Here is a 23,930-nt window from a genome sequence, read left to right as displayed (position 1 = left end):
AACCTCCTGGGCTCCAGCCATCCTCCCACCTTAGCTTCCCAAGTAGCTGTGACCACAGGTGCACACCATCACACTCTGCTAATTTTTGTTTTGTTTTGAGATGGGTTCTCACTCTATCACTTGGGCTCAAGTACAGTGGTGTAAGCATAGCTCACTGTAGCCTCGAACTCCCGAGCTTAAGCGATCCTCTTGTCTTAGACTCCCAAAGTGCTGGGATTACAGGTGTGAGCCACTGTGCGTGGCCTCCATTTTTTTCCAGTTGAAGAAACAAAGGCTTAAAGAGGCTTAAATAATTTGTCCAAGGATTCACATTTAACTAAATAGTTAGAATTTCACCCAGATTTTTCCTACTCTAGAGGCCAAACCCTTTAGACACTATACTATAACAGCTCTTAAAACTAGAGAAGTTGGCAAGAGCAGGTTGTTTTTAAGATATATTGACTTTTGGCTGGGTGCAGTGGCTCACGCCTGTAATCCCAGCACTTTGGGAGGCCGAGGCAGGCGGGTCACGAGGTCAGGAGATCGAGACCATCCTGGCTAACACAGTGAAACCCCGTCTCTACTAAAAATACAAAAAATCAGCCGGGCGTGGTGGTGCGCGCCTGTAGTCCCAGCTACCCAGGAGGCTGAGGCGGGAGAATAGCATGAACCCGGGAGGTGGAGCTTGCAGTGAGCCGAGATCGCGCCACTGCAGCCTGGGCGACAAAGCGACACTCCGTCTCAAAAAAAAAAAAAAAAAGGTATATTGACTTTAGAGACATGAATTGTTTCTCTTCTTCATAGGAAAGTACTAATTCAGGATATAGCAGTAGCCCAAAGGATGGTAGTGGTTAATCTGGAAGAATGGGAAGGGAATTCAGGAAAGACTTAATAAAGGGCATGTGATACTTGAAAGATGAGTAGTTGATATAGTGAAAGTGGCAATGACATTCCTATTAGAACAGCATGACAAAGGACATTCCTGTTGGAAAGAACAGCATGACAAAGGTACAGGGGCAGAAAGCAGCATGTTAGGTAAACGAAAAAGTAGTTAAGTGTGGCTGAAATGTAGGAGGCAAAGCAGGGAGCTGATACTAGCAGGGCAGATTATGAAAGACCTTTTATCACACATATTCAGTAGGTGCTTTTCAATGCAAAATGCTTCATTTTGCTTGGGCAGAAGTGAACTGACCAGCTCCTAAAAAGCATGTCAAGCTCATTTAGCATGTCAGCTTGTTTTGTGGGATGATCTCACCCTGGCCCCTGAAATTCCAGCTTCCAACTGAGTGGCTGAAGATAAGTGGACTAGAGTTTGGAACAGATCTAGATTAGCTTCTAGAGGCTCCATTTGTCAAGTGAGAAGTCTACCCTTCCATTTTCCTTTCCAGTAGAATAAATAATGCTTGGAACCCTCTTGAGTGGGAGGGGGAGGGGAGGAAAAGTAAACTTTTGTTTGGATTTTTGTAGCCCTCCCAGGCCCAATACTTCAAAGCATCCTACCTCTGCTCAATATATATTACTTGGAGAGGATTGAGGAAACTGCCCTCAAGAAAGGTGAGTATCTTTCTGTCTCTTTCTCAGTCAATGATTATGAGCAAGGCACCATAATGTTCTTCAGGTAAATATTACACCTGATACCTGCTAGAACTTCATGCTTTTTTTTTTTTTTTTATACGGAGTCTTGCTTTGTTGCCCAGGGTGGAGTGCAGTGGTGCAATCTTGGCTCATGGCAAGCTCCGCCTCCCGGGTTCACACCATTCTCCTGCCTCAGTAGTAGTAGCTGGGACTACAGGCGCCTACCACCACGCCCGGCTAATTTTTTTTGTATTTTTAGTAGGGACGGAGTTTCAACGTGTTAGCCAGGACAGTCTCAATCTCCTGACCTCGTGATCCACCTTCCTTGGCCTCCCAAAGTGTTGGGATTACAGGCTTGAGCCACCGCACCTGGCCTTAGAACTTCATGCTTTTCAAAAAGTACCTTCACACCTATTTTTCTTCCTCATTCCTCAGTGTCCTGTGAAACACAAAGCCAAGTATATGATCTTTATTATACTGATAAAAGTGAGACACAGGCACACCACAATTAATAGCAAAGCCAGAACAACCCAGATCTTCCGAATCTTAGTTTCTCTATTTTACCAAGCTTCCTCCGCTCATTAGACACATCTGTTAACAGCTAACATTGAACCCTAATGTGTCAAGCACTGTCCTAGGCACTTTACCTAGAAAAACTCATTTACTCTAATCCTTTCAACAACCCTATGAAATAGCTGTTATTAACATTTTACAGATGAGGAAACTGAACCACAGAGAAATTAAGTAACTTGCCCAAAGTCACATAGCTGGAGTGTAGTTTGCTGATATTCACACCCAGGCAATCTGTCTTTAGAGCCAATGTTCTTAATCACTCTGCCATATTGCTCCTGTGAACCCGGAGGACAACATTAAAGGTTGATGTACTTATGGTGGCCAGCAAGCAGCCAAGTGTGATATTTCTCCTTACAGGCCTCTCCACTCAGGCCATCTGGCGCCGACTCTGGGATGAACTGATGAAGACACGGCCTTCCAGTTTGGAAGTAAGTTATCAGGTAGAACACTAGCCTGATTTTGCATGGTAAAAGCAGGAATAGCACACAAACACAAGCTGGGTACTGGTAAAGTGCAGAGGCAGTGATGGAATGGATGTGGGAGGAGGGCTCTGATGGCTTGTCACAAGGTTTTGGTCCATTTGGCATTTGTCACTGAATTGCTTGCTCACCATATTTGCAGGGGACACAAAACAGGGAAAGTTAGTGATCACAATGGATGGCAGAGCCAGGATTCCTAGAGTTCTTGATGCAGTGGTCAAATCTAACAAAATGAAATTTAATAGAATACACCAATACTTCAATGAGTTTTAAAAGTTCCAATTGCATGGCCTCAGGATGTGGGATAAAGTAGTCTGCTTAGTAACAGCTTGTATAAAAAAGATTAAGGGAGTTTAGTCAACAATATGTTGAAGCCACTCATAATGACTATACCTTGAGCTGTGTGAACTAGTGTAAATATAGTATAGGCTGAAGGACAAGGTGGACAACAGTCAACAGTCCTGCCTAGCTCTGCAATGGTCAGGCTACCCATGGAGTATGGAGAAAGAAGTCAAAGCCACATTATGTGAGTCAGATTGGGAAGACTGGAGATGTTTTTCCTGAAAAAGAGAAGACTTGGGAAACATGACCCATCTTGAAATATATGAATGGCTGTCACATGAAGGAGGGATTAATAGACTTGTTCTGGATGGAAGCTAATGGAAAATACATTTTTGCTAACCTGAAGTTTATGTAAAGCTTAAACCCTGAGCTTATGAAACAAGCTAATTCTAGAGGTAATAAACTTCCCATCACTAAGTTCAAATGGAGTCTGGATAACTCCTTGACACACAGGTGTTCTGCAGGGGATTCAGCATTGTAAAAGGGGTTGCACAAGATGACTTTTAGGGCTCCTTTTAGCCCTGGGATTCTATTATTCACTGATACAGATATAAATCACTGGAGCTCTCATTTAAGCAGAGCTTCTTTTACTCTCCCATAACTAGGTGACGGGGTAGATTTAATTCAATAAACATTTACTGAAACTTAACCAGGTACCAGATCTTGGAAGAATAGATGCAGCCTCTAATCTTTTTTTTTTTTTTTTTTTTTTTGAGACGGAGTCTCGCTCTGTCGCCCAAGCTGGAGTGCAGTGGCCGGATCTCAGCTCACTGCAAGCTCCGCCTCCCAGGTTTACGCCATTCTCCTGCCTCAGCCTCCCGAGTAGCTGGGACTACAGGCGCCTGCCACCTCGCCCGGCTAGTTTTTTGTATTTTTTAGTAGAGACGGGGTTTCACCGTGTTAGCCAGGATGGTCTTGATCTCCTGACCTCGTGATCCGCCCGTCTCGGCCTCCCAAAGTGCTGGGATTACAGGCTTGAGCCACGGCGCCCGGCCGCCTCTAATCTTAAAGACCTACCAGTTGTTTTGTTTTGTTTGAGACAGAGTTTCACTCTTGTCGCCCAGGCTGGAGTGCAATGGCTCAATGCAACCTCTGCCTCCCGGGTTCAAGCAATTCTCCTGGCTTAGCCTCTCGAGTAGCTGGGATTACAGGCATGTGCCACCACACCCAGCTAATTTTTTTGTATTTTTAATAGAGACAGGGTTTTTCCATGTTGGTCAGCTGATCTCGAACTCCTGACCTCAGGTGATCTGCTCGCCTTGGCCTCCAAAAGTGCTGGGATTACAGGCATGAGCCACCGTGCCCGGCAAGGACCTACCAGTTTAATAGGGAAATCTACAAATAGATCACATATGATAGGATAAGTGGTGTAACACAGGATAGTAAGGAGGTTGAGAGAGAACAAGAAAGTCTCTTCTAGGAAGTAGTATTTGAACTGGGCCTTCTATGGTGAATGAGGCCAAATAACAGGTGGAAAAAAAGCTAATGTCAGGAATTGGAGATTTAATTTCTGGGGATGCACTGGGTTCAGTAACATTGAGCCCCATCTCCTTCAGCTTATTCACTTCCAAATCTGGACTGCAACCCTTGAAGTTCAGAATGAGGACACCAGGCCTTATGAGGAAGACAAGCAGACTCAAGAATATTAGAAAAGAGTAACTGCTTTTTGCTATCTTTAAGGAAACATCAGATTCACTTTGTTCCAGTATTTCACAAGCAGTATAGTTGACCAGCAGGTGATAAAGATTATATTTTTCTCTTGGAGAAAGCTTTCTGGAAAAGAATGTTTATTATCCTGTCTTCTTGGCTCAAAGCATTTCAGAGCATTTAGAGGCCCCAGGCTTGGTGGCCCAACAGTCAGTTAGGCAGAGGTCCTAACTTGGAGCATATCTGTTCCAGAGGGTGTCTTCCGCTTCCCACTTTTGCATGACAATAGCCTTCAGCTCATAGTCACAAACACTTATTCAGCACCTGCTCAGTTCCATGTATTATGCTAGGTTCCAGGGATACAATCAATGGTGAGCAAGATAAATATAGATATAGAATGCTTATAAAGCAATAATATTTCAAACTGTGTAGTCCTGGGGTATATAAAGAGATCTGTGAGGTCAGGCATGGTGGCTCACACCTGTAATCTTAGCACTTTGGGAGGCTGAGGCAGGTGGATTGCTTGAACCCAGGAGCTCAAGGCCAGCCTGGGCAACATGGCAAGACCTCATCTCTACTAAAAATACAAAGAATTGGCTGGGCATGGTGGTGCATGCCTGTAGTCCCAGATACTCGGGAGGCTAAGGTAGGAGGATCACTTGAGCCTGGGAAGTCGAGGCTGCAGTGAGCCAAGATCGCACCACTGTACTCCAGCCTGGGCAACAGGAGAGAGACCCTGTCTCAAAAAACTAACAAACAAAAAAAGAGGTCTGCATAATAGAATAGATACTCTGGAGAAAAAGCAACGAATAAATTAAGATTTACACAATAAATTATTCTCTAGCAATTGGTTAGCCATTTGGAAAAAGTTAAGTTAGAGCCTCAATTTATAGTATACTTTAATGACTTCAGTATAAAGAATAGGCACAGTGGCTCACGCCTATAATCCCAGCACTTTAAGAGGCCAAGGCAGGCGGATCATGAGGTCAGGAGTTCAAGACCAGCCTGGCCAAAATGGTGAAACCCCATCTCTACTGAAAATACAAAAATTAGCTGGGAATGGTGGCATGTGCCTTTAGTCCCAGCTACTCAAGAGGCTGAGGCAGGAGAATTGCTTGAACCCAGGAGGCGGAGGTTGCAGTGAGCCAAGATTGTGCCATTGCATTCCAGCCTGGGTGACAAGAGCGAAACTCTCTCTCAAAAAAAAAAAAAAAAAAAAAAAAAAAAAGATTTCGTTGTAAAAAGTAAAAGCTCAAGAGTTGGGTACAGTGGCTCACATTTATAATCCCAGCTACGGCAGAGGCTGAGGTGAGAGGAACAGCTTGAGCCTAGGAGTTGCAGGCATGTGATCATGCCACTACACTCCAGCCTGGGTGACAGCACGAAACCATGCCTCTTAAAAAAAAAAAAGGCCAGGCGCAGTGGCTCACACCTGTCATCCCAGCACTTTGGGAGGCCGAGGTAGGTGGATTGCTTGAGCTCACAAGTTTGGGACCAACCTGGGCAACGTGGAGAAACCCCGTCTCTACAAAAAAATAGAAAAATTATCCTGGTGTGGTAGTGTGCACGTGTAGTCCCAGCTACTCAGGAGGCTGAGGTGGGAGGGAGCCCAGGAGGCAGAGGATGCAGTGAGCTGAGATCACACCATCGCACTCCAGCCTGGGCAATAGAGCCAGACCTTGACTCAAAAACAACAAAAAATCAGTTTCAACACCAAAGAAGAGAAAAAAATAAAAATTTAAAAAATAAAAATAATAAAACCAACAGGCCAGATGTGGTGGCTCACACCTGTAATCCCAGCACTTTGGGAGGCCGAGGTGGGCAGATCACTTGAGGTCAGGAGTTGAGACCAGCCTGGCCAACATGGTGAAACCCCATCTCTACTAAAAATACAAAACTTAGGCCGAGCACCGTGGCTCATACCTGTAATCCCAGTACTTTGGGAGGCCAAGGTGAGCAGGTCACTTGAGGGTCAGGAGTTGAGACGAGCCTGGCCCACATGGTGAAACCCTGTCTCTACTGAAAATCAGGTGTGGTGGTGCATGCCTGTAATCCCAGCTACTCTGGGATTACTACTTGGGGGGCTGAGGCAGTAGAATTGCTTGAACCCAGGTGGCAGAGGTTGTAATGAGCTGAGATTTTACCACTGCACTCCAGCCTGGGTGACACAGTGAGACTCTGACTCAAAAAAATAAAGATAAAAAATAAAAATACAAAAATTAGCTGGACGCGGTGGTGCATACCTGTAATCTAAACTCCTTGGGAGGCTGAGGCATGAGAATCACTTGAACCCAGGAGGCAGAGGTTGCAGTGAGACTAGATTGCTCCATTGCACTCCAGCCTGGGTGACAGAGTGAGACTCTGTCTCCAAAAATAATAAAACCAATAAGCAAAAAAAAGTAAAAGTAAAATCAGGCCGGGTGTGATGGCTCACACCTGCAATCCCAGAAAAACTTTGGGAGGCCAAGGTGGTCAGATCGCTTGAGTCCAGGAGTTCAAGAACAGCCTGGGCAACATGACAAAACCTTGTTTCTACAAAAAATACAAAAGTTAGCTGGGTGTGCTGGTGTACGCCTCTAGTCCCAGCTATTCGGGAGGCTGAGGCAGGAGGATCAACTGAGCGTCAGAGGTCGGTCAAGGCTGCAGTGAGCAATGATCATGACACTGCACCTGTCTCAAAAAAAAAAAAGAGCACAACTAAAAATATAATAAAAGTGACCATCCTAATCTCAGGATGGAGAGAGTACTAATTTTGTTTTGTTTTGTTTTGAGATGAAGTCTCGCTCTGTTGCCGGGCTGGAGTGCAGTGGTGCGATCTCAGCTCACTGCAACCTCTGCCTCCTGGGTTCAAGTTATTCTCCTGCCTCAGCCTCCCTAGTAGTAGCTGGGACTACAGGTACGCGCCACCACACCCAGCTAGTTTTTGCATTTTTAGTAGAGACGAGGTTTCACCATGTTGGCCAGGATGGTCTCCATCTCTTGACCTCGTGATCCACCCGCCTCGGCCTCCCAAAGTGCTGGGATTACAGGCGTGAGCCACCGTGCCCAGCCAAGAGTGCTAATTATTAAATGTACAGAACCAAGAGAGAAAATACAGACATATTTAACCACATAAAATATTAACACTATCTTTAGGACTTTGTATTAATTAAATTAAAAAAAAATGCCAACATCATAACCAAATTTTAAAAGGTAAATACACTATGAAAGAACATTTGCAACAATATTTGCAAAACAAAGGGACACAAAATGGAAAAAGACAAATATCCCAGTAAAATGAGTAAGGATTTGGACACATCACGAAATATACAAAAATCCCCAGTAAAGTGAAAAATGTTAAGTCTCATGATAAAACTGAGAAAGTAAAATCTCACCGCTTAGTTTAGTAACGTCTTGTTTTGATTTGGTTTTCATTGCAAAGGAAATGCCTAGGTTTGGCCATGGGTGGGTGAAATTTGCATTTTAATATGCTGTTGGTGGTAACAGAAATTGTTGTAACTTTCTTGGTAGGCAATGTGGTAATATTTGTTCAGACTTTAAAATATTTAGGCTGGCTGGGTATGGTGGCTCTTACCTGTAATTCCAGACTTTAGAACACCAAGGCAAGAGGATCACTTGAGCCCACGAATTCGAGACCAGTCTGGGCAACACAGGGAGACCCCATCCCTGCAATAATTTTTTTTTTTTTTTTTTTTTAAGACAGAGTCTCTCTCTGTCTCCCAGGCTGGAGTGCAGTGGTATGATCTTGGCTCACTGCAACCTTTGCCTTCGGGTTCAAGTGATTCTCCTGCCTCAGCCTCCAAAGTAGCTGAGATTACAGGCGCCCATCACTAGGCCGGGCTACTTTTTGTATTTTTAGTAGAGACGAGGTTTCACCACATTGGCCAGGCTGGTCTCGAACTCCTGACCTCAAGTGATCCCCTGGCCCTGGCCTCCCAAAGTACTGGGATTACAGGTATAAGCCACTGTGGCCAGCCTGCAATAATTTTTAAAAATTAGCTGGGCTTGTTGGCATGTACCTCCCAGCTAACTGGGAAGCTGAGGAGCCCAGGAGGTTGAGGCTGCAGTGAACTATAATAGCACCACTGCACTCCAGCCTGGCTGACAGAGACCCTCTCCTCCCCAGAAAATTTATGCTGGGCATGATGGTGGCTTACACCTGTAATCCCAGCACTTTGGGAGGCCAAGGCAGGTAGATCACCTGAGGTCAGGAGTTCAAGACCAGCCTGGCCAATATGGTAAAACCCCGTCTCTACTAAAAATACAAAACTTAGCCGGGCGTGGTGGCACATGCCTGTAGTTCCAGCTACTCAAGAGGCTAAGGCAGGAGAATCACTTGAGCCTGGGACGTGGAGGTTGCAGTGAGCCAAGATGGCACCATTGCACTCCAGCCTGGGCGACAGAAAAAGACTCCATCTCAAAAAAAGAAAACCTGCTGGAGCAACATAGTGAGACCTCATCTCTACAGAAAAAAATTAAAAATTAGCTGTGCATAGTGGCATGCGTCTATAGTCCCTGCTACTTGGGAGGCTGAGGCAGGAAAATTGCATGAGACCCGGAGTTCAAGGCTACAGTGAGCTATAATCTCACCACTGCACTGTAGCCCTGGGTGATGGGGCAAGACCCTGTCTCTTAAAAAAAATAATTTGGCTAGAAGTTCTGCTTCTTAGAATTTATAGTATATAAAAATTGAGATACTCATGAAGATTTATTTCCAGATGTATATTACAGAAGAGTTCAATATAAAAAAGCTAGAGGCCGGGCGCGGTGGCTCAAGCCTGTAATCCCAGCACTTTGGGAGGCCGAGACGGGCGGATCACGAGGTCACAAGATCAAGACCATCCTAGCTAACATGGTGAAACCCCGTCTCTACTAAAAAAATACAAAAAAACTAGCTGGGCGAGGTGGCGGGCGCCTGTACTCCCAGCTACTCCGGAGGCTGAGGCAGGAGAATGGCGTGAACCCGGGAGGCGGAGCTTGCAGTGAGCTGAGATCCGGCCACTGCACTCCAGCCTGGGCGACAGAGCAAGACTCCGTCTCAAAAAAAAAAAAAAAAAAGGCCGGGCGCGGTGGCTCAAGCCTGTAATCCCAGCACTTTGGGAGGCCGAGACGGGCGGATCACGAGGTCAGGGATCGAGACCATCCTGGCTAACACGGTGAAACCCCGTCTCTACTAAAAAATACAAAAAAAAAAACTAGCCGGGCGAGGTGGCGGGTGCCTGTAGTCCCAGCTACTTGGGAGGCTGAGGCAGGAGAATGGCGTGAACCCGGGAGGCGGAGCTTGCAGTGAGCCGAGATCTGGCCATTGCACTCCAGCCTGGGTGACACAGCAAGACTCCGTCTCAAAAAAAAAAAAAAAAAAGCTAGAAACAGGGTCAGGCACCGTGGCTCACACCTGTAATCCCAGCACTTTGGGAGGCCAAGGCGGGCAGATCACTTGAGGTCAGGAGTTCAAGACCAGCCTGGCCAGCATGGCAAAACCCCATCTCTACCAAAAATACAAAACTTAGCCAGGCATGGTGGCACATGCCTGTAATCCCAGCTTGGGAGGCTGGGGCAGAATAGCTTGAACCTGGGAGATGGAGGTTGCAGTGAGCCGAGATCATGCCACTGTACTCCAGCCTGGGCAACAGAACGAGAATGTCTAAAAAAAAAAAAAAACCAAAACCTAGAAACAGGCCAGGCGTGGTGGCTTATGCCTGTAATCTCAACACTTTGGGAGGCCAAGGCAGGCAGATCAACTGAGCTCAGGAGTTTGAGACCAGCCTGGCCAACATGGCGAAACCCTGTCTACTAAAAAATACCAAAAAATTAGCTGGACATGGTGGTATGCACCTGTAGTCCCAGCTACTGGAAGGCTGAGGCATGAGAATTGCTTGAACCCGGGAGGCAGAGGTTGCAATGAGCTAATATCCTGCCACTGCACTCCAGCCCAGGTCAGGGTGACAGAAAAACTGTCTCAAAAAAAAAAAAAAAAAAAAAGCTAGAAACAATGGAAATATTCAATACAGCGAGTATTATTACATATGGTACACATTTTCAAAAGAAAATATTCTAAAAACATTTGAATACATGGTATGTTTTAAAAGCCCAGCATTTGAAACTGGGATTGTCTCAATGTTGTAAAAACAAAAACAAATACATGTAGCTACTCTCATACACGTAAATACTCCAGAGTTAGTTTACACTTTTTTTTTTTTTTTTTTTTGAGACGGAGTCTCGCTCTGTCACCCGGGCTGGAGTGCAGTGGCCGGATCTCAGCTCACTGCAAGCTCCGCCTCCCGGGTTGACGCCATTCTCCTGCCTCAGCCTCCCGAGTAGCTGGGACTACAGGCACCCGCCACTTCGCCCAGCTAGTTTTTTGTATTTTTTTAGTAGAGACGGGGTTTCACCATGTTAGCCAGGATGGTCTCGATCTCCTGACCTCGTGATCCGCCCGCCTCGGCCTCCCAAAGTGCTGGGATTACAGGCTTGAGCCACCGCGCCCGGCCAGTTTACACTTTTTTTGAGACAGTCTCACTCCAGTTGCCCAGGCTGGAGTACAGTGGCACGATCTTGGCTCACTGCAGCCTCAACCTCCCAGGCTCAGGCAATCCTCCCACCTCAGCCTCCCAAGCAGCTGGATTACAGGCGTGCACCACCATGCCCGGCTAAACTTTTCCTATTTTTAGTAGAGATAGGGTTTTGTCACGTTGCCCAGGCTGGTCTCAAACTCATGGACTCAAGCAATCTGCCTGCCTTGGCATCCCCAAGTGCTGGGATTACATGCATGAGTCACCATGCCTGGTCCATGATTTTTCATTTGCTTCTCTATCCACACACAATATTTCTGGTATCAGCAAAACAATGAACAACATATAGTTTGTGAATATTGTTAGCTCTAACAAGTTAGCACAAGATGTTTAGCCCCCCCCTAGTTTGTACACACACTTCTTCTTCCCCTGCCAGCCCATTGAGGATGGGCCAAAGATTGTGTTGGGGCAAATGTCACTTCACTTCATTGATCATGCCTCATTTCCCTTACCCTCACAGAAAACAAAGTACTAAATCACTTTGCATCGTGATAGCATACGAGTCCATAAAATGAGTGGTTTGGACTAGATCTCAAGCATCTCTCAGCTTCGAATTTTAGCATAGATTCTTCTTAAGAGTGGTGATGAAATAAAACTTCGTGATCTTCTGTCTGCTCGTACGTTAGTTTGTGAGAAAGAAGCCACTGAGAGCTGTCGTAACTTTACTCATTTAACTGTCACAAAAATGCTATGATGTCAGTACATAGTGATCTTCCACTTTATAGATGATGAAACTAAGGCAGAAAGAGGGGAAATGACTTGCCTAAGTTACAGTTAGTGAATGGCGGACCCAGATTCAAGTTGAAGCAGCCTGCTTCTGGAGTGCATGTTCCTGATCACTGTGTCATGCTGCTCACTGCAGTTGTGTCTGGAGTGTTCCGAATATTCTGTCTCCCATTGGTTTCATCAACCGTTAACATGTCTGAAAAAGTCCAGTATTTACTTATCTAACATACATTTCCCCTGTGCCTCTTATAGCCAGAAACAGCCACAATATCTTGGCTCACCATCTTTGTCCATATTTTAGGCCGGATATTGTAATAACCATCTGACTAGCTCACTTGTAAAGCTGAAGCCTTGCTAAGGTTACCTGCAAGTGTTTTTCAATACTGGGTGTGGGCAGCAAATCTGTAGGAAAAGTGCTAGTGTGAGGTAGGACCAAAGGATACCTTCTTTGCCTTCACTCAAAGCTGAGCAGAGATTTGGTTGCCAGGTAGTTTTTCCTGCCCTCAGTGTCCTGCTGCTGATGAGCAAGGCCTTTCTGTGTTGCTGCTATGCAGTTATTTCAAGCAGGAAGTCATTCCTAATTATTACCACAGTAAGTGGAGTCTGGGGAAATAGCTAAGGCAACAGGAATGACACTTTTGCTTGAGGACAGCAGAGGCCTAGTTCCTTCTGAGAACCTCAAATAGGAACTGAGGGTCACTCCAGTATGGAGGAATGCATGGAGGCAGGGTAAGGACCAAAGAAATGTTTTAGTCTTGGGGAACCTCAGGCCCCCACAGCCTTGGCTTTAGTCTGAATGAGCACCATGCTTAACAGGCTCTGCCTCCATTTCATATCCCGTCCAGGTTAATAGCAGTGGCAGCAGCAGTAACATTTTTTATATTTTACAGATTACAAAGTGCTTTAATTTGTACTACTTCATTTTGATCTTCACAACAATCCTGTGAAGCAGGTTATCCACATTTTGCAGATGAGGGAAGAGGTTCAGAGAAATCCAGAGGATACTGAAAGAGCTGGGACCTGACTTTCTACTGCCCCCAAGATGACTTAGGGATCATCTTAAATTAGAAACTTTAGGGTCTGGTACCTGTCTTTGTCTCGGTGTGCCCTTCTGGATTAGGTAGCAGTAATTCCTAACCTCTGATGTACATCAGAATCATCTGGGATGGTTCAAACAATAAAAATATCTGGACCTTACCTCAGATGTAACACAGAATCACCAAGTCTGGGTGTCTGGTATGTGAATTTTGGGGAAGAAAAGCTCCAAGGGAATTCTGATGTGCACCAAAGGCTGAGAATCACTTGCATTCAGAGTTATATTAAACATATCAGAATAGTCTGATGAATCGCTTCTTGGCCTTTTGGCTAAGATCAAGTGCAGAATAGTCTGATGAGATTTCCTATCCATCAAAGCAAATAACTGTTGCCTTGGAAGAAATAAATCAAGATATGATTCCTGCTTTCTAAGAATTTCTAATGTGGCTGGGATAAGACATGTACACAGGTAAAGGGACTCAACACCATGAGACAACACACCAGCATCTTAGTCTTGAGTAGTCAGTGTCAGAGGAGTCCCAACAAGAGACAGTCTCAAATGACATGTTTCTAAGTCCTTTCAGGAAGTCTAGTTCAGCAATGGAGACATTTCTGGTAGATGTAGGAAAGGACATAGGCAGGTTTGGGTCCATGGGGTGACCAGTTTGGCTAGAGCAAAGCATTCTCATAAGCAAGATGTGGGAAATAAAGCTTCTCAGGCAGAGGGTGGAAGGGCAGTAGGTAGACATCGGGTGTTTTAATGCAGTATGATGTTATTAGTGTTTTACAGCACTACTTTGGGGACAGGGAGAGTAATCAGGAAGTTAGTGGTCAGGTGTGAAGTGATAAGGGGCTGTTGGTGGTAAGAATTAAAAGTTGGGATAAGGGGCTGGGCGTGGTGGCTCATGCCTACAATCCCAGCACTTTGGGAGGCCAAGGTGGGCGGAACACTTGAGGTCTAGAGTTCAAGACCAGCCTGGCCAATATGGTGAAACCCCATCTCTACTAAAAAAAAATACAAAAATTAGCCGGATGTGGTGGGCACCTGTAATCCCAGTTTCTCCAGAGGCTGAGGCACAAGAATCACTTGAACCTGGGAGGCAGAAGTTGCAGTGAGCTGAGATCATACCACTGCACTCCAGCCTGGGCTACAAAGTAAGATTCTATCTTTAAAAAAAAAAAAAAAGAAAAGAAAAAAAAATTGGGGTAAGGTTCTAGAAACAAACATGGAAGAACTTATGGGGTGTTTCAGTGGAGGCACTATAATAAAAGCAGGGTCTTTGGAACCAGATTTCCTGGGTTCAAATAACCCAACCACTTACCTGTGTGACCACAGGTGATAACCTCTTTGTGCCTCAGTTTTACCTGTGAATTAGGGCTAATAATAATACATACCTCAGAGATGTGAAGATTAAATGAATTTGTAGAGTGTTGCCTGACTCAGTAAATAGTTTGCTATTGGAGGAGGAGGAAATTTGGACAGTTTCATGGATATATCATGGCCGTCTGGCATGTTTTCTTCTTTTCAGAGTGTGACATGCTGGCGAGCCAAGTTTATGGAGGCCTTTTTTTCCCATGTTCTACGTGGGACCATTGATGTGTCTTCTGACAGGCGTCTTTGTGATCAGCGGTTCTCGCCTCTTCTGCACAGCTCCCGCCATGTCCGACAGCTCACCATCTGTAACATGCTGCAGGGTGCAACCGAGCTGGTGGCTGAGCCCAACCGCAGGGTTCTGGAGACCTTGGCCAGCTCCCTGCACACACTCAAGTTCCGCCACCTGCTGTTCTCTGATGTGGCTGCTCAGCAGTCACTTCGGCAGCTGTTGCATCAGCTCATTCACCATGGGGCTGTCAGTCAAGTGTCGCTATACTCCTGGCCTGTGCCTGAGTCAGCCCTTTTCATCCTTATTCTCACCATGAGTGCTGGCTTCTGGCAACCAGGGCCTGGTGGCCCACCCTGCCGCCTCTGTGGAGAGGCCTCCCGAGGCCGGGCCCCATCCCGAGATGAAGGGTCCCTCTTATTGGGCTCACGTCGGCCCCGCCGGGATGCTGCTGAGCGATGTGCTGCAGCCCTGATGGCCAGCCGGCGTAAGAGTGAAGCCAAGCAGATGCCCAGAGCTGCACCTGCCACTCGGGTAACACGCCGGAGCACACAGGAGAGCCTGACAGCAGGCGGAACAGACCTTAAGAGGGAGCTGCACCCCCCAGCCACCTCCCATGAGGTTCCTGGCACCAAGCGGCCACCTTCTGCTCTAGCAGCCACTTCCTCTGCCTCTTCTTCTACATCCTCATACAAACGGGCACCAGCTAGCTCAGCCCCACAGCCTAAGCCCCTAAAGCGTTTCAAGCGAGCTGCAGGGAAGAAGGGTGCTCGCACTCGTCAGGGGCCTGGTGCAGAGTCTGAAGACCTGTATGACTTTGTTTTTATTGTGGCTGGCGAGAAGGAGGATGGTGAAGAGATGGAGATTGGGGAAGTGGCTTGTGGAGCTTTGGATGGATCAGATCCCAGCTGCCTGGGGCTTCCAGCACTGGAAGCTTCACAAAGATTCCGCAGCATCTCCACCTTGGAGCTATTCACAGTTCCACTCTCTACAGAGGCAGCCCTGACACTATGCCACCTGCTGAGCTCCTGGGTGTCACTGGAGAGCCTCACACTCTCCTACAATGGTGAGCACCCTGGAGTGGCAGGGATTGGGCTTGGATTGCCTAGCAAGCACTAGCTGTGTGCCTAATTCTGGGGAGGTGGGAGGGGCAAATTGGGGGTATGATCAGGAGGTTAGAGAGGAAGACTTGTATGCCTCACAGCAGGGGAGACTGTCAGTGCTAGAAGAGAGGAACATAAAGTCTATACACTTGATTAGTTGTTGAAAGCAGGGGTTCCTGAGGGGCAATGAGACAAGCCAGCTGGAATCTGAAGAATGAATACATTTTAGATATGCAAGGCAATCCAAGGGCAGGTGGGAGCAGTATAGTATATGCATGCCCAGGCAGGGCTACAGTTTGACCTCACCAGTCATATTAGAGCAGCTGTCCAGACAAGGTGTGGGACACAATTTCTTATCAGACCAACAACCTGCAAAGCAATCCTCAGTCCTCATTTCCCTCCTGCTTGTGCCCAGCTAGCTAAACCTCAACTCTGGCTAAATCCAGCAATCTGCCTAGGTTGCTGAGCACTGCTAGAGAAAAATCATACAACTGTGCAAATCAGTGCTACTATACACTCATGATCATTAACCTCATATGAACCTTCACTGTGCTTGCAACATCAGCTCCCATTCCTACCACTTCCAAACCCTCCTTTTCCCTCCTCAGGGATGACCTCACCTACTTCACCAAGAAAATATAAGCCATCACACATGAGTTTCTTCAGCTTGCTAAGCAGCCTATAAACTCTCCATCTGCACTCATCCTTCTCCACCAGAATGGAAGAGACCACCATCCTTTCTAAGGCTAATTCTCTCACCTGTGCTCTAGATGCATAGAGCTTCACAATGAAGTATATAAAAATTACCAGTTTGAGAAACAAGCATCCTACCTTCTTAGGGAAGCTTGTTTCTCAAACTAATTTTTATATACTGCTTAGTATGTGTCTGGCATATTTTAAGTATTCTTGATAATTTGATCTAACAATTTAATCTTTACAACGCTATGACAGCAAGTGACTTCCTCAGGATAACCTAGCAATTATAGAGCTAGGATTCAAACCCAGGCAACCAGACTGCAGATCCATGCTTTCAAACAACTATTTATACTATCTTTCTCCTTTCCACTGTCTCTCTTCTACCAGCATCTTAACAGGTCTCCACCAAAAACTGCCACCACCACCTCTGTCTGTGCCATATTAATAAACTGTTAACTATCATCTCCTATTCTTCACAACCTTAGTTATCTGTACTGTTTCCACTTCTCTTACCCACAGCCCCTTCCAGCCTCTTATACCCCTACCACTGCACTGGCAAGGACTTATGTCTCCAAGGTCCTCCTTGTTACTAGATTCAATGTATACTTTTCAGTAACTTTTCTTGGCAGGATTTATTGCTATTAATCTTCATTTTTTTTTTTTTTCACTATCTTAAAAAATGTTTTCTTGGCCGGGCACAGTGGCTCATGCCTGTAATCCCAGCACTTTGGAAGGTCAAGGTAGGTGGATCACGAGGTCAGGAGTTCAAGACCAGCCTGACCAAGATGGTGAAACCCCGTCTCTACTAAAAATACAAAAATTAGCCAGGCGTGGTGGTGGGTGCCTGTAATCCCAGCTACTCAGGAGGCTGAGGTTGCAGTGACTGGAGATCGTGCCACTGTACTTTAACCTGGGCAACAGAACGAGACTCCATCTCAAAAAAAAAGTTTTCTCCTCCTGTCTGCTTATTCAGAATTCCTCAGAGCTTTCCCACTTTATGCACCCTTCTTGGACAATTTCATCCATTCCTGTGGTTTCAAAGGCCAACTATGCTAAAGATTCCCCATTATGTGACATTACCCCAGATCTTTCTCTTGACCTTCCAGACCCATTTATCCAGCTAATAGACATGACCACTTCATAACCCACAACATGCCCCCCCAACTCATTACATCTACTTGAATGCACCTTCACACTATACTGATCCTTCTGTTCTCAATGACATTGGTTTACTCACTTGCCCAAAGAAACCTGTATTGTCTTACTCCACACATTTGCTCATGAGGCCCTATCTTTCCGTTTTCCTTTTTGAGACACTCTTGCTGTCACCCAGGCTGGAGTGCAGTGGTGCAATCTCAGCTCACTGGAACCTCTACCTTCTGGGTTCCAGTGATTCTCGTGCCTCAACCTCCCAAGTACCTGGAATTACAGGCATATACCACCACACTGGGCTAGTTTTTATATTTTTAGTAAGGACAGGGTTTCCCCAGCCAGGCTGGTCTTGAACTCCTGGCCTCAAGTGATCCACCAACCCCAGCCTCCTTCACTGCTGAGATTATAGTCATGAGCCACTACGCCCAGCCCTATCTTTACAATTTGTTAAATACATTTATTTATCTCCACATCCTTAATTCAAGCTACCATTATTCCCTACCTGAACTAATTTCAGCAGTTCCTCCGGACTCCTTACTCATACCATACAAATCCATTATCCGCGCTGCAGCCCAAGCATCCTTTGAAAAATGCAGTCTTGATTCTTTCAAAAATCAGTCAAAAATGACCCTGTCATTCATTCACGCAAACAGCTTTCAATGGCTTCCCCTCACCATATTGCTTAATTTTACTTAGGGGTCATTTATGTTCTCACTCCTGGTTGCTTCTTTTTTTTTTTTTTTTTTTTTTTTAAGACGGAGTCTCGCTCTGTCACCCAGGCTGGAGTGCGGTGGCCGGATCTCAGCTCACTGCAAGCTCCGCCTCCCGGGTTCACGCCATTCTCCTGCCTCAGCCTCCCGAGCAGCTGGGACTACAGGCGCCCGCCACCTCGCCCGGCTAGTTTTTTGTATTTTTTAGTAGAGACGGGGTTTCACCGTGTTAGCCAGGATGGTCTCGATCTCCTGACCTCGTGATCTGCCCATCTCGGCCTCCCAAAGTGCTGGGATTACAGGCGTGAGCCACCACACCCGGCCACTCCTGGTTACTTCTATGGTTGTATCTTTTTTTTTTTTTTTTTTTTTTTGACATGGAATCTCACTCTTGTCACTCAGGCTGGAATGCAATGGTGTAATCTTGGCTCACTGCAACCTCCACCTCTCAGGTCCAAGCAATTCTACTGCCTTAGTAGCTGGGATTACAGGCACACGCCACTATACCCAGCTAATTTTTGTATTTTTAGTAGAGACAGGGTTTTACCATGTTGGCCAGACTGGTCTTGGGCTCCTGACCTCAGGTGATCTGCCTACCTCAGCCTCCCAAAGTGCTGGTAATATATAGGTGTGAGCCACCACACCTGGCCTATTGTTGTATCTTGAATGCTTCCCCCTTCACAATTTCACACCAGCCATTATGAAATTTTTTTGTTCTCCTTCAGGACTCTACATATGCCAAGTTGCCTCTGCCACAATCATTCTTCCTAAATTTTAGCCTGTCTCCTTTATGTTTTTTAGGACTTAGCTGGAGTGCCTTTACTGATGTAAGCTGGACTAGGTACCCATCCTTTGTAATTCCATAGTACTTTATTCCCCCAGTTTCCTTTACATTATCAAGCTATGTAAGAAAAAAAAAGCAATGTTCTGCTCACTAGTGTCTAGCAAAAAACGTGATATTTAGTAGGCCCTGGGTAGTTTAGTTGAATGAATGAATGAACAGGAGCCTGCACAGTCCAAGGAATTATTTGCCTGTGGCATTAAGCAACTAACCTTCCTGGATCCTAGTCCATCCTGTGGGATTTGGTTATTTTTTTTCTGCCCCATTCCCACCCATTGATTCTTCTAAAGTATTCCCCGTTGGGTCACTGTCACTCTCCATAGTTTTTAGGTGCTCCCTATTGCCTATGAGATTAAACCATCCCTTTGCCTTTCCATAATGTGGCCTTCAAAGCCCTGCCCTCTAGAGCTGTTTCCTGAGCCTCATGTAGCCAAACAAGCAAGCGTCCCATGCATGCCTTGCACTCTCCGAGCTGTGATTTTTTTTTTTTTTTTTTTTTTTTTTTGAGACAGTCTTGCTCTGTCACCCAGGCTGGAGTACAGTGGTGTGATCTCGGCTCACTGCAACCTCCATCTCCCAGGTTCAAGTGATTCTCCTGCCTCAGCCTCCCCAGTAGCTGGGACTACAGGCATGTGCCACCAAGCCCAGCTAATTTCTGTATTTTCGGTAGAGACAGGGTTTCACCATGTTGGCCAGGCTGGTCTGGAACTCTTGGCCTCAAGTGATCTGCCCACCTTGGCCTCCCGAAGTGTTGGGATTACAGGCATGAGCCAGTGCTCCCAACTAACTGGGATTCTTGACTATGTCTTCTCCCTCTGTCTAAAACTTCCTTCAAGGCCAGTTTCTTCAGAAAACTACTCAGAACCCAGAAATCCAGAGACCTGCTACTGTCTGGGCCTGTCATTCAGCTAGTAGCCACATGCTGCTTCACCATATTGTATCTTTTTTTTTTTTTTTTTTTTTTTTTTTTTGAGACGGAGTCTCGCTCTGTCGCCCAGGCTGGAGTGCAGTGGCCGGATCTCAGCTCACTGCAAGCTCCGCCTCCCGGGTTGACGCCATTCTCCTGCCTCAGCCTCCCCAGTAGCTGGGACTACAGGCGCTTGCCATCTCGCCCGGCTAGTTTTTTGTATTTTTTAGTAGAGACGGGGTTTCACCGTGTTAGCCAGGATGGTCTCGATCTCCTGACCTCGTGATCCGCCCGTCTCGGCCTCCCAAAGTGCTGGGATTACAGGCGTGAGCCACCGCGCCCGGCCAAATACCAGCTGCCCCCTGAGGTACGAACTCAGGACCTTCAGATTATGAGACTGACGCGCTGCCTGCTGTGCTAAGGAGGCAGACGTATCTTCTAAATTTTGTGACTCTGCCCTGACTGATGCTTCTTATGGGCATAGCCCGAAACAGCAGACCTCAGTATGCTGGTTACCTAAGGAAAAAGCAAGACATGGATGAGTAGTTAAGACAAATGGGTTTAAATAAGCTGAGCCAAAACCCAAGAGATTTGCTAGTAACCAAAAGTATTTGGAGTTGTATTTGAATATATTACCCCTGCTGACACTCCCACATGGTTCTGACTTAATCTCTTTCTTGCCATAGGCCTGGGCTCTAACATCTTCCGCCTGCTAGACAGCCTGCGGGCCCTGTCAGGCCAGGCTGGATGTCGCCTCCGTGCCCTGCATCTCAGTGACCTGTTCTCACCACTGCCCATCCTGGAGCTGACACGTGCTATCGTGCGAGCACTGCCACTGCTACGGGTCCTCTCTATTCGTGTTGACCACCCAAGCCAGCGGGACAACCCTGGTGTGCCAGGGAATGCAGGACCCCCTAGCCTCATAATAGGCGATGAGGAGATACCAGGTGAAGCACTGTGTATGTGTATGTGTGTGCATGCACGTGTATCCGCACACAAACGTGCAGATGCATTCGTATGAGGAAAGGGGAAGGACCTCCTCTATCACTCATTCCTGGCTTCTCTGGAACCTGTTCCCCTTTAGAGCTTGCCACTAAGATACTATTGAGCTAGACAGGGCCTAAACCACCATAAGACCTGCAGAGAGTGACCAAGGAAGCTTGGTCTCCAGAAAAGGAAAAGAACTGACCTTTAGACTGGATTAGTTCCCCTGCTGTATGTTCCCTTAGTTCTTGTATGTCTCCTGTCCCACCACTCTGTGTACTTTATTTGCTTGTCTGAGTAGCCTGTCTTCCTGGTCTAAAAGTTCTACCAGGGCAAGGATTAAATCTCTTATTTAGTGCTCAATATCCAGAATCTAGCACAGTGCTGACATATGGTAGGCATTCAACAAGTGAATGAATAAATAATTTTTTAGATGAATCCCTTAAGAACAGGATGGGACCTACTATGGGAGTGAGGTAGAGATGGCCAGCTGGAATCTTCTTTCCCCACCATATCCAGAAAACTGCCTGGAGCAGTTGGAGATGGGATTTCCACGGGGAGCCCAGCCAGCCCCACTGCTGTGCTCCGTTCTGAAGGCCTCGGGTTCTCTGCAGCAGCTGTCCCTGGATAGTGCCACCTTTGCCTCTCCCCAGGATTTTGGGCTTGTTTTGCAAACACTCAAAGGTAGGACCCAGCCAGAATGGTGAAGGGAGAGGAGTAGGTGGGGACCTAGCACTGTTCTCTAGGAAAGCTAAGGTCCATGGTCCATGATCTCTGCCTCCTATCCAGAGTACAACCTAGCCCTGAAAAGACTGAGCTTCCATGACATGAATCTGGCTGACTGTCAGAGCGAGGTGCTCTTTTTGCTACAGAATCTGACTCTGCAAGGTAAGTCCCTCATTCAGAACCTGGACATTTCCTGGGTCTTCACTGTGGTTCTGCCATTATCTGAGTGAGCAAACCACTGCTCCTTTCTTGGCCTTGTGTCCTCAACTATAAAATGGATATAGAACCTGCATGACTTTCCTTCTAAAAGCCCCAACCTCAATTCCTCCTCTGCTAAACATGAAAAATTACTCTTTTAGAGTGCCTCACCCAGAAGTTGCTCTTACCTTTCAGAGGTGGACAAAATGGTGGTGGTGGGGCAAAATGTACTGTGCCAGGCTCCCTTCATAGACTTTTCTCTGATCCCCAACCCCGCATAGAGGGTGGTCAGTGATAGGGAAAGAAGAAAGTTAATGGAGAATTGTCCATGCAGAGAACCTCCTAATAGTGAACATTTAGGTTCAGTCTTTGGTTTGGATTCTGATTTAGTTCCAGCCTTGCATGGAGTCTAGAAAAATTCCTTCCTCTTTTTGGGCCTATACAATGTTAATACCCCTTGCTAGGGCCAACTGGGGTAGGGGGGGCGGCACAAGTCCTAATACAGCCATCAGAATTTACTATAATTTTTCTTGACAGAGATTACCTTCTCCTTCTGCCGTCTGTTTGAGAAGCGCCCAGCCCAATTTCTGCCTGAGATGGTTGCTGCTATGAAGGGCAACTCCACACTGAAGGGCCTCCGGCTGCCAGGGAACCGCCTGGGTGGGGGCCAGACCCTGGGGAGGCAGAGGGGAAAGGAGCTAGGCCTTTGACCTAAAAACTCACTGGATAAAGGCAAAGACCTCTCCATTGGGAACGTGGGAGTTGGAATACAGATATTTCTGTGCTGGGGCTTCAGGAACCAGCAGGGCTGGGCTTCTCCCCAGCCACAGTTGGGTTGGGATACCCTTGTTCCCTGTTCTTGGGTGGAGGTGACAGGCACTTCTCCCCTTCTCTCCAGGGAATGCTGGCCTGCTGGCCTTGGCAGATGTTTTCTCAGAGGATTCATCCTCCTCTCTCTGTCAGCTGGACATCAGGTACATGAGGGGAAGGGCAAGACAAGGGATGGGGCTACAGAGATATAGACCAGGAATTTGCTGCTTCCTGGATATCTAATCCATCTCACCCTACCAGTTCCAACTGCATCAAGCCAGATGGGCTTCTGGAGTTCGCCAAGCGGCTGGAGCGCTGGGGCCGTGGAGCCTTTGGTCACCTGCGCCTCTTCCAAAACTGGCTGGACCAGGATGCAGTCACAGCCAGGGAAGCCATCCGGCGACTCCGGGCTACCTGCCATGTGGTTAGCGACTCATGGGACTCATCCCAGGCCTTCGCAGATTATGTTAGCACCATGTGATGGGGCCCGTACCTCACAGTCTCATGCTCGGTACCATCAGCTTGCAGGGGCTGAAGCATGGGCTGCCCAGAACCCCAACCACCAGTTCTATCTTTCTCTTTCTGTCACCTTTTGTCTCTTTTTTCCTTCTTCCCTTGCACTGAGGTCCTGGAGGCCTTGATGAGGCCCAGCAAAGAGGCATTCTCACAGCTGGGTTTAGTGTCTTTGGGCCCCTTACTCAGTATGCTGGGAACCCTGGGCTAGGAGGTTACAGTGGTCATCATCATTGCTGAAGAGACGCCCTCCCCTGCCCCTGGGTTCCTGCCTTCCCTCCTCAAGCAGGCACCCAGGCTTTAGAGAAGTATAGGGGGCTTCTTCCCTGCTGGGCTTACCACACTGCTCTCAGGCCTCAAACCCTTTCATACCTTTATTCTTTTTTTTAACCAAAAAAGTTTTTCTTATAAAATAAATTTTGGGCAAACATCATGCAGCCCTTCTTGATGATTTTCTCCCAGAGAACAAAATTCAACAGGGCCCTGTGGGGCAAGGAACCCCTTTTCCCTATCTCCTTCCTCTAAGAGCTACACCCAGACCAGCTGGTTATCAGCAGAGGCCCCGCTGCTCCTCATGAGAACGTTGGTGGAAGACGAAGGTGATGGCAGTGGAGGCAGCATCCCAGGCAGCCTGGAGTACCTCATCCTGGAGCCCCCGCTTATCAGTGCAGTGGTTCCACTGAGCCAGGTCTGAAGTGCAGTCAGAACCATCAGGGGGTGGCCGGATCTGACGGCTGTTGACACAGCGTCGGCAGTGCAAC

At 46.9% G+C, this 23,930-nt stretch overlaps 2 protein-coding genes across 2 annotated transcripts in view; one reads left to right on the top strand and one right to left on the bottom strand.

Annotated features, from left to right (window-relative positions):
• LRRC41 (leucine rich repeat containing 41) overlaps positions 1–23,602 on the top strand; it is a 27,645-nt gene extending 4,043 nt beyond the window's left edge. Inside the window, exons 2-10 of the mRNA XM_050801605.1 lie at positions 1,447–1,533; positions 2,485–2,555; positions 14,458–15,595; positions 20,625–20,885; positions 21,442–21,606; positions 21,712–21,810; positions 22,384–22,506; positions 22,745–22,820; positions 22,918–23,602. Coding sequence (XP_050657562.1) covers positions 1,447–1,533; positions 2,485–2,555; positions 14,458–15,595; positions 20,625–20,885; positions 21,442–21,606; positions 21,712–21,810; positions 22,384–22,506; positions 22,745–22,820; positions 22,918–23,137 — 2,240 coding nt within the window. The 3' untranslated portion in view covers positions 23,138–23,602. The remainder of the gene's footprint in view (positions 1–1,446; positions 1,534–2,484; positions 2,556–14,457; positions 15,596–20,624; positions 20,886–21,441; positions 21,607–21,711; positions 21,811–22,383; positions 22,507–22,744; positions 22,821–22,917) is intronic.
• RAD54L (RAD54 like) overlaps positions 23,529–23,930 on the bottom strand; it is a 31,881-nt gene continuing 31,479 nt past the window's right edge. The window contains exon 18 of the mRNA XM_050801631.1: positions 23,529–23,930. Within this exon, the coding sequence (XP_050657588.1) occupies positions 23,720–23,930 (211 nt within the window). The 3' untranslated portion in view covers positions 23,529–23,719.

Source organism: Macaca thibetana, chromosome 1 (assembly GCF_024542745.1).
Source record: "Macaca thibetana thibetana isolate TM-01 chromosome 1, ASM2454274v1, whole genome shotgun sequence".
NCBI classification, from domain to species: domain Eukaryota; kingdom Metazoa; phylum Chordata; class Mammalia; order Primates; family Cercopithecidae; genus Macaca; species Macaca thibetana.
Note: the sequence above shows the minus strand (reverse complement) of the source record. Positions and strands in the feature narration are given on the sequence as shown.